Here is a 10821-nt window from a genome sequence, read left to right as displayed (position 1 = left end):
TGTTGGTAATAAGGATGGGATATGTGTTGCCTATTTTACAATAAACTCTGTGCTTTCAAAAAGGACAGAAGATCTCTGATAAGTGAAGTTGTTTCAGGCCAGTTTCAGCACATTCTGGAAAAAAGTGTTCCCAAAATAAGAGCATGATGCAGTCTGTATTACTGTGAGAGCAGAGCTAGTTTCAGTAGACACGAAAAAGAAATCAAATTGATGGCATAAGAAATTTGGAAAAAATACAGTCAACCTGAAGTCGTTAATACAATAGAAACTATGGAAAGGATAAGGAAAAAGCACTGACTTGTTCCATTTAGATCAACCATTAAGCCATCTTGCACATGGTCTTGAATCAGCTGTAATGTTCTCTCAAATATCTCTCCTGCTCTTGCTTGCTCAATAGTGTAAGGATCTCTTGGGTATCGAAATAATGCTAGCAAGTCATTTGGCGAGCGAGGGCGACTAATAGATAAAACAAGTAAAATGTACAAAAAAGGATAAAAGAAATTAATCAGAACTACTAAATAGTTGCAGCCTTGAATATATAGTACTAAGACTGTGATAATAAAGCTCAAAATCTTTCATTAAAACATCTGTTAAGCAATTGGAAATAAGTACCTTAATTGCTTGTCCCAAATTTATTTATTTATTTCCCGGGATTTATATTCCGCCCTACCCCACAAGCGGGCTCAGGGTGGTTCACATCATAGTATAAAACACGTCTACTTCACATAATGTTGCACACCTATAAAGCTAACTAAAAGGAAGCCCTCCCAAAATGTTTTCACCAGATTCACTGCAGATGGAAATATACTAAATCCAATATGAAAATAATTACATGATAAATCCAGGTTTAAATGGAGGTTTCAAAAATGAAGAGTTGTGAACTTCCAGGCTCCTGAGATTCTACTTCTCAAATTAACCCTGCACACTTCCCCAGAATTCTGGGAAACTTCAGCAGCAGCCTCTAAAACAGTGATATCCACTTAGTACCTTGGGAGACACATGTGGCATCCACCCCATGTTTCAGTAAAGTAGGCAAAGGACCTTGCCCAATGGGGCTTGTGGCTGGTAAATGGTTCCCACCTTGAAACTGCCACTGTCAGAGGAACGGATAAGCTGTGGGCCTCATGCCAGGAACTGAAGTTAATGTGGCTCTTCTGGTTGATGGCATTTATTGGGGTATTTATAGGCTGCTTTATTCCCTCCTGGGGACCGAAAGCAGCTTACAGTACAAGCATAAAATGGAAACAAACAGAAGGGGGAAAACAAAGTTTGAGTCCAGTGGCACCTTTAAGACCAACAAAATTTTATTCACGGACTAAGCTTTTGTGTGCAAGCACACTTCCTCAGAGACCAAGGGAGAAAAGACCTCCAAATACAGGGATGCTTTCTCTCTTTGCCAGCAGATTTCCCTCCAAGTTCAAGATTACAACACTCAAGGCCAAGAGCCCTTTGGCCACTATCCTTTGGCTCATGCCTCATGCATAAGTGGCTCTCTGTGAGACACAGACTGAATATCACTGATGTAAAGCATCACAAGTTACCAAGATCAAAGAACACACACTCAATTAAGCACCAGAAGTGGTTAGGGGACTGTGACCTTTGAAATAAATAGTAGTTTGATTTAGAATTATAACAGTAATTTGGCCTCCACAGGGACACTCTAAATTTGGTGCAATCTTAAAATCATTCAGGAATCTATGGGAGCAGACTGTGAGCCAGAAGATACCTCAATGCAAAGTAACTCTGCTCACAAGGATGGCAAGTAACTGGTATCTGGATATATCAATTCCAAAGTAATGAATGGTAAAATGGGCAAGGCATGCGTTTTGCAAATACAAAGTTCTCAAAGACTGTATCCAACTTTTCTAACTATACTGCCATGTCCCTTGAAGCTGCAATCAGAAAATGAGAAGGCAGTGAACCAACAAATTGTCATAATGAAAGTCAACATGATACCTGTCAAACAAATGTGTGCGTGTTGAGTTTATTGCTCTGTCAACAGTAGCAATAGCTTCAACAATTGAGCTTGCTACGAATGGATCTCCATTCCGACTGACATCAGGAACTAAAGGGAGGGAGGAAAACAAAAAAGAAAAAGCTGCAACATTCTCCACACACACAAAATTACTTAATGTAAGTAAAGTCTAGACATGGCATCTGTCTGTCTGTCTGTCTGTCTGTCTGTCTATATCTATCTATCTATCTATCTATCTATCTATCTATCTATCTATCTATCTATCTATCTATCTATCTCTATAAACAGAAATCAGAATAGAAATCAAAATACAAAATACCTTACTTAGTATTATTTTTCTGGTATTCAATTATTGGACCTATAAATTTTGCCACTGAAAGGATGACAAGATGGTTTTTATCCAATAATAATAAAAAATCTTGACGTTTTTCTTCTTTTGTAACTGAACATTATTACTGTCTTGGGAATGTTCTCAAAACATTTAAATTGGACTGGGGAAAAATTCTATTCTTTTGCAATCTGAAACACTTGATGGACTTTGCAAAGTATGTCAGAAAACACACAACACTTTTCAAGATATACTTCAATCACAAGCTTATTATTAAAACATGGAGGCTGCAGTCCAAAAATTGATGCAACAAGTTTCATAAAGCCAAGCAGGCTTTGCATTTTAGTTTCTGAAATGACCCTCTCCCCATGTCATGTATTTTATTTTCCAGATTATTGTTTATATCTGTAAGAACCAAACTCTGTAGAAATTCTAGTGCAACTTTATTGCTACTTCCCCATCTCAGGAATCTACGATTTATTCCCATCATAGTTTCTGTGAGGTTTGGCTGGCCTGTAGATTAAAAGTTAACTTAGAAGTTGGGATGTGAAATCTACTTTAACACTTAATACCACTAGATGAGTGGGATTCAAACAGCTTTACGCTAAATCTGACCCAATCCATCTTCTTATTGTGGCTTATTGTGTCAAAAGGGACCCCTCCTCTCTTTTTTACCAGTGGACAAATAGGCTGGATCCATACACTATTTCTAAACTGCATTCAACAGAATATTGTCAACAGGTCTAAATACAGAAATTTCCACTGTTTTAGGCTTGCATTACTGAAAAATGGTACAAAAGAGGAGTCCACTGGTATCTTAACAATTGACAAAATTTATTCATGGAGTGTTGATTGTAGTGTTGATCATTACATCTAACTATAGGCCTAACTATAGCTGTGATCCGCCCTGAGCCCATTTGCAGGGAGGGCAGACTATAAATTTGAATAAATAAATAAATAAAAACAAAAACACCTGGCAACATCATAGACCCTGTGGGGATATCAATAAACCCATTTGAACTATATATCTGTGTCTTTGTATTCATTTATATAAGTAAATTCATATATATGCTATTAATAGATAATTTCATTCCTTAATAATTTTGATAACATTAATTATGCATTCTATACAACAAAAACTAAAAGTTCTCTAAGGACAGTATGTAATGGTACAGTGGTGCAGAAAAATGTTTCCGTGTGACATGCAACTTAAGGACAGTATGCAATGGTGCAGTGGCGCAGAATAATGTTCCAGTGTGACAACATGCATCCAGGACTTTAAGTGCATTTCAAGAATCTTCTTCAAGGCCACAATTCTGTCTTATGCAGAATTCATGCCAGAACCAATGCTCATAAAATTTTTATATAGCACCTCCCAAACGGCTGTCTTACTCTTCTTGAGAAGCATATATATGAATTTACTTATAATATAAATAAACACAAAGACACAGATATACCATTCAAATTGATTTGTTGATATCTCCACAGAGTTCTTCTTTGATTTTTATCAATTTATATACACTGTGTTTCCCCTTTTCTTGGTTTTATAACATCATAGACCCTGGCACACAAAACTGTAAGTTATAAATGCCGAAGGGAGATATGCACCCTAAGTCTGTGCATGCTAAATTGGAACTTATCTCCACTGGGACTCACTCCAAGTTAAGTGTGCATAAAATTGCAGCTTTTGAGCACTATTCTCTAGTTAAGTTCACCTGAAATATACATGCCTCACCTTATGCTACTGTTCGTCATTTTTTTTAAAAAAATATTCATTAAAAAGAACAAACTACACAGCTAATGATTTGGCCCAATCCCACTCACTACTCCATCTAGTATATTACATGCACTCTAGAAGCTTTTTAAAGGTTTGAAGACTTATTTTACATCATTAACCTTTCACTGTCCATTGCACTGTATAACTCTTACCGTTCACACTCAGTACCATACTAACTGAGGAATATCCAATAGTATTCCGGGCAACACATTCGTAACGGCCTTCATCTGCTGGTCCAACATCACGAATAGTAAGAAATCCCTCAGCGCTAACATGAAATTTTCCACTTTCTGTAACTTGAACACCATCCTGTAGAAGGTTAGAATATTAAATTACTGTGATAACCTTTCTAGCTTCTGAAGTTTCTCCAGCTATTCCCTTTTCCCCCTCCTCCTTTAGAAGCAATGGTTCAGCTCACATACAATGACCAACTCATGGATTGGTCATCTGTGCCTGAGCCATGGGTTTGTGTACTCTCATTCCATCCTCATTCCCACTGTGTGAATGGATTCTATCCCTTGCTTTCTTTTTCTCAACAACCCCCCCCCCCAAAAAAAAAACAACAACAACACAGTCTTGGGTCCACTGGTGATTTCTACTGATGGAAGAGATTTCTGTCAGCAAAGCACAGCTTTGCTTATTCCCTGCCACTGCAGATCAAAATACCCCCCCAAATCCTTCTCTTGAGTAACAGGGGACCCCCAGGGACAACTTGAGAGGAGATTTGGAGGTTTGCAGCAAGAGAGGGCAATTCAGTGAACCCCCCCCCCTTTCTATCAGAATAAAAGCCTTAATTTGGTCACTTTATAAGGGAATAAGAATTTCAAACTAAAATCACACTGTGGTAGTTCTGATAATTGCTTCAGGAACTGAGTTTGCTACAAGTGGAACTCAGCTTTGACTGACAGTGGGAGCACTCCTAAGCAGATCTACCCAGAAGTAAGTCTCATGTTATTCAATGGGCCTTACTCCCAAAAGTAATTTAGGATTGCAGCCAAAATTCGTCCAACATGCATATGACAGCAAACTGATATTCTGAGAAAAATGCCCCTTGCAAATGCACAGCTTCCATTATGCCCCTCCCTGAAGCCCCAAACTCCTTCTGAGTTGTAAACAGGAGATGGAAGAGATCCATTCTACAAGTGAACTTTGTTTGCAGTTCTTAGGTTCTAATCCATTATGCCAAAAAACAGTCTTGATGTCTGTGCACCAATGAACACGTTACATATGAATGTGCAAACACTTCTCTATAAACAGTATCATCAAATTCTCTGGAGCCCATTCCTGAACTATATCGAAAGCTGCCTGATAGGAAGACCATCCTTTTATGAAATCGATATTCCTTTGGTAAGACTTAATGGATGATTTTTCTTCTTGCTTGTCAACAGGTCAAACAGTAATTGTGAAAAGTAAACACTATTCTTCCAGGTTAAATTGAGGAGTTTTAAAATCAGAAATTACTGGAAGTGTTGATTGAACCTGTATTGTGAATTTCTGGCAGGGCTGCCTCATATTTTAATAATCTAGTATTTCTATTAGAACAGCTAACAACAGCATTTCTAATTCCAATTAGGTATCCTTTATCATTTACAGCACATGGGATTACATATAGTAAATGCATATATCGTAAATATATAGTAATATATATAGTGAATACAAGGAGTCTTTGCCCCCCTGCACTCCCTAAGATATCCAGAGAGTGGGGCTACCTTTGTAAATAGCATCAGGTGTGGCACATAGGGCTTCACAGGACGAAGCACCTGGCAGAAAAAAACTTGCTCACATACACTGTTATATGAGCCCATGTACTGTTAGGAGCTGCAGTGGCTAAAGTGGTTAAGACGCTGAACTGCAGGCTGTGGAAGGTCAGTAGTTCAGCAGTTTGAGACCTGAGTTGCCGCATGACGGAGTGAGCTCCCGTCTCTAGTTCCAGCTCCTGCCAACCTAGAAGTTCGAAAGCAAGAAATTGCAAGTAGATAAATAGGTACCACTTCGGTGGGAAGGTAACAGCGTTCTGTGCGCCTTGGTGTTTAGTCATGCCGGCCACATGACCACGGAAACGTCTTCGGACAGTGCTGGCTCTTTGGCTTTGAAACGGAGATGAGCACCGCAACCCTAGAGTCGGACTCAACTGGCTTTCGAGCAAGGGAACCTTTACCTTTTACTGTTTGTAAAAGTCCTAGCACCATTTTCTATAGCTGCATAGCCGACAGAAGCAGATATTATATTTTAGAGGAGAAGCGATTGTAGTCAGTAGGAAACACATTGTTTTTATAAATGAAACAAGCACAAGGATGGTGTTTTTTTACCTTATTCCATGTTATTACTGGCTCAGGCTCTCCTTGAGAACTGCATGGAATCTGCACATTTGTGCCAACTTCTACCGTCATATCATTTGGAACATTAGCAAACACAGGAGTAACTAAAGTGGAACAGAAGCCATGACAAATATGTATAACAGTTTGAAAAGACTGGAAAATGATAACATTCGAATTCATGAAGTAAATGTTGTCACCTTACCAGGATACCTCTTTATTAGAAAGTGTTTCTACCATTCATGACAACTGAAAGGACATTAGATTAATACTTGAACAAATCTGAGCCAGTTTTATGTAGAGTATACTAATGATGTAAATCATTACATTGAAAGCTTTCTAGCCTCCAACAATTAGGGTCTGAAGTGCTTACTTCATACATACTTCTTCATGAAGCTTTTAATTTCTTCACAGAGGGTAGGGAAAAACAGTTCACTCAAATTTTTACATTCATAAAGATGAATTACTTTTCTGTCTCCATATGAATTATAAATGTGCCAAGTCTTATTATTTTACCTTGTCTCAAAGACAGAGTTTTATATTAAACTTGAAAGTAAAAGTAGCTATTTATATATGAAAATGTACTACTTATGTTCTAGCAGTTACTACTAAAGCTCTTTGTACTCTTTGTAACTATACCATCAACAAATATACACAATTTCAGCATCTTCTTATTCTCCCACTCTCTCCTGAAATGTGGTGTTAGTATTTTTTCCAAAATGGAACCTTTTCCAGAAAAAACATGCTATATTTCCCTGTAGTCTATCTATAGTTGTCAGGGTTGCTATGCTTCAGATTAATTATGTTAGATGGGCTAAATGTGCAATGTGAAGTATGGACAACCCCCAATGCTTGTACATGGTGTATTTGCCTTCTTTTGCTAAAATAATTTAAATATTTATTTAAATTTCCAAATTCAAATTTTCCCAGAAAACCAACATCATTTGTTGAGCCCCATGCTCCCATAAATGGAAGATGCCTGAAGAAACAGAATTTCTCTCCCATAGTAGCCCTCTGTGTCCATCAAACCCTCCAAAACTACTGATGAGGGTTAGGTGATCATTCTCAAAAAGCTGCACTTATAACTTCAGGAAGAAGTGAAAAAATCAGGCAAAGCACTCCCCATTGCCAGTAGCAATGCTCCAAATTACACCAGCAATTGAGATGCTAAATATCAGCCATTAAGCACATTGCTTGAAAATCACATATTCATTGAGAATAAATGCATTCACATGGAAGAAAATACATCAGGCACCACTGTTTTATTCAACTAAACCAACCCATGCATGGCAAACATGATCATGTGAGCTGGTGGAAAAGGATACTTTAGTAAGAAAAAACTGCCTCTTATAATCAAACACCGACAACAAATGTGTAACCTTAATATAGTAATTCCAATTTTATGTCACCCTAGAAAAAAATAATTCCTAATTTCTACAAAGATTGAAACTAAGTCAATCTTAAAAAAAATTAGAAGCACCTGGGTCTTTCTGAACATACCTCTAGGTTGTACACTCAAATGCACAGCAACTCTTTGAGATCCTACAATGTTGACAGCCTGACATTCATATTGGCCTTGGTCATGCAAAGCAACTCTGGAAATCCTCAGGGTTCCAGATGACAAGACTAAGTGCCTTCTATCTACAGACAGTTGGCTTCCTGAAAAACATCAAATATTTATTAAATGAAATATCACATAGGTATTACAGCACACAAATAAAATTGTTTCTAAAGATTACTGAGAAATGCCAATTGGGAAGTCCCATAATTAGAGCCTTCTACACATTTTTAAAAGAAGCACACCGGACCCAGCAAACAGCAGCTTTGAAGTGCTATTTTGTGTTGAGAAAATGGCAATGGTGTAACCCTTAAAGTAAATCCCCTCCGCTCTGCCCACATTACAGACCTGTTCCAAAATGAGGCACAAATCCAGGTACTGGAATCCTCCCCCCAATCCAAACTATGACCCCATATGTCCACTATTAAAAAACCCCAAAACATGGCAGCCCTATACAAAGAACTGCTAGTGGCTCATCCAGTTTGGTCCTTATCCTTACAGAAAGAAGCACCCAAAAATGATTGTATGAAGAATGCAGATGTCAAATAACAACTAATCACTCATTATATTTTTACTTGCCTGGTTCTAGCACAGAAACAGCACAACTTAACTGAGTTAATGAAGACAATAAACTGAGTTAATGCAAGACAAAAGAAAAGAGGCAAAGGCTGTAGGCGTCAAGCTGGCTGGCTGGAGAGACACATGGATGCCCAAAGATGCAGGGATCTGGTAGTGGGGGGGTAGCGCTTGACTGCTGTGTAATCCTGGTTAACTGAGCATTCTGGACAATCAAGTGCTGGATAACAAAACTTTTACTGTATTTCCATTTTAAGAACATCAGGCAGCTATATCTACCAATTCACCACTCCGATTGCAGACTCCCACTGTGGCCTCTGAGTTTCTCCTAAGGACCCCCCATTCTATTATTTTATATAGAATTGTAATTAATGCCTAATAAAGGTTCCAACTGACTGAAAACAGAAGAAAATGGGAAATTTCTGCTCTGCAAAGACACAAGCCAGTACTACCATTGGTAAAACTACATTTAAAAGTGTATATAATTTTTCATAGACTGTATGAGTCTCTTGAAAAATTGTGAAGGTATATGATTTTTCCAGGTTTAGAGACTTAAACCAGTTTAAATTCTTACCTCCTTTAGTCCATGCAATAACTGGTTGTGGATAGCCCTGTGCTTCACAAGGGAAGTCAACAGTTTGCCCTTCAATCACTGTTCTGTCTTGAGGAGTCACTGTAAATTGGGGTACAGCTATACAAAAATATTAAAATTAGATTTAAATAGATGAGAACACATAATTTAGCTTGAAATTATTTTTGTTAATCATTTTACTAGGCACTGTGAGCAGTTTTCACTACAGATGTTTGATATCCATCTTGTGCTACATTGAGTAGCACAAATCCATAATCATTAGAGAATTAAGAGGCTACAAATAAATGAAAGCAACAATCCAAAAGTGGATGTACCACAGCTCAGGAATGGTTTATTCAAGCAGCAATGTTGTCTAGATTGTAAATATCTTGATTACTATCCTTAAAAAAAACAACCCTCAACAGAATCATGAAGAAAACACAATGGGAAGGATCCAAGCAACTTTTACATTCTATGTTGCCCAATTCTCCTTCTTATTACACCCTCATCCTGCATGGCTTTTGTCTAAGAAGGTTCCACAATTCACAGCCTTCATGGTGGTCAAGTGAGATCCTCTCTTTCTTTTTCACCAGCGGGAAAACATTGACCATTACAGCCTGAGATTACACTGGCAATACATGAAACATACTGGTAAAATTGGCTGGCCTTATAAAAATTACTGGATGAATAGAAGAATAGCACATAGGTAATCTTCATCTTACACTCTGAGAAATTACACTTGTATATTTAGAGGATTAGGAGGAAAAGTACAGTCTTTCTGCATATTTAGACTACATGCATCTGGAAGCAAGAGCTAACAATGCAATCATAAACAGTTACAACATTCCAATCCCATTAAAGTCTGTAAACTCAGAAGGGTGTCATTCTTAGGATTAGGAGGAAAAGTACAGTCTTTCTCTGCAGTGGGGACCAAAGCAGCTTACATCATTCTCCTTTCCCCCTTTTGATCTGCACAACAGCCTTGTAAGATAGGTTAGGCTGAAAGTCTGTGACTGGTCCGAAATCACCCACTCAGCTTCCACAGCAAGAGCCTAGGTCTCCCCTGGAGAAAATAACTGCTTTGGAGGTTGGACTCTATGGCATTCTATTCAGCTGAGGCCTCTTTCCTCCCCAAACTCCACCACAAAATCTCCAGGAATTTCCCAATGTGGAGCTGGCAACCCTAGTCAGGATTGGCCCCAAAACAGCACGTGGCTACTGTGTGTGCGGAGTGGTTGAGTGCCCGAACTTCTCCGGGTCTCACCAGCCTTTGGAGTCTTTTTAGGGGACTTTCTTGACATTTCTGGACTACTCCAGATTTGACAAGGGTCCACCAGATCCTCGGGAGCAGGAACTGGGAGCAGAAGACCTAAACTGAGCCCTCCGTCTGTGGCAACAGCAGGTGCAGGTTTCAGTTTATCTTGAGCAGAAACTCTGAAGGATCAACCGTGGGAGTCCATGGCTGGAAAGCTTCACAAACCCCAAACAAGAGCCTTTACACCTCACCACAATCATCTTGGCGAAGACTCTGTGAGTAATCTCTTCTTCTTTTTACAAGCGTCAGACTCGTAAAAGGACACTGGATTGCCCCCATAAATCTTTCCCAGAGACAAACTTTGTGAGCTCTTGGGAAATTTATGCATTGGAGCAGATGGGCTAAATAAATCATTGAAATCTTCTATCTGCTATTGGAAAACATCTTTATGGAGACTTATTTTATG

The 10821-nt window shown here is 38.6% G+C and overlaps 1 protein-coding gene across 1 annotated transcript in view; it reads right to left on the bottom strand.

Moving 5' to 3' along the window:
* The window catches only part of PXDN (peroxidasin), a 185419-nt gene that overhangs the window by 61037 nt on the left and 113561 nt on the right, over positions 1 to 10821 (bottom strand). The window contains exons 11-16 of the mRNA XM_015407041.1: positions 9104 to 9220; positions 7896 to 8054; positions 6390 to 6502; positions 4233 to 4389; positions 1957 to 2065; positions 299 to 456 (exon numbers count right to left, since the gene is read on the bottom strand). Of these exons, the coding sequence (XP_015262527.1) occupies positions 299 to 456; positions 1957 to 2065; positions 4233 to 4389; positions 6390 to 6502; positions 7896 to 8054; positions 9104 to 9220 (813 nt within the window). The remainder of the gene's footprint in view (positions 1 to 298; positions 457 to 1956; positions 2066 to 4232; positions 4390 to 6389; positions 6503 to 7895; positions 8055 to 9103; positions 9221 to 10821) is intronic.

Source organism: Gekko japonicus, unplaced genomic scaffold, assembly GCF_001447785.1.
Source record: "Gekko japonicus isolate JY-2015 unplaced genomic scaffold, Gekko_japonicus_V1.1 scaffold2071, whole genome shotgun sequence".
In the NCBI taxonomy this organism is placed as follows: Eukaryota; Metazoa; Chordata; class Lepidosauria; order Squamata; family Gekkonidae; genus Gekko; species Gekko japonicus.
Note: the sequence above shows the minus strand (reverse complement) of the source record. Positions and strands in the feature narration are given on the sequence as shown.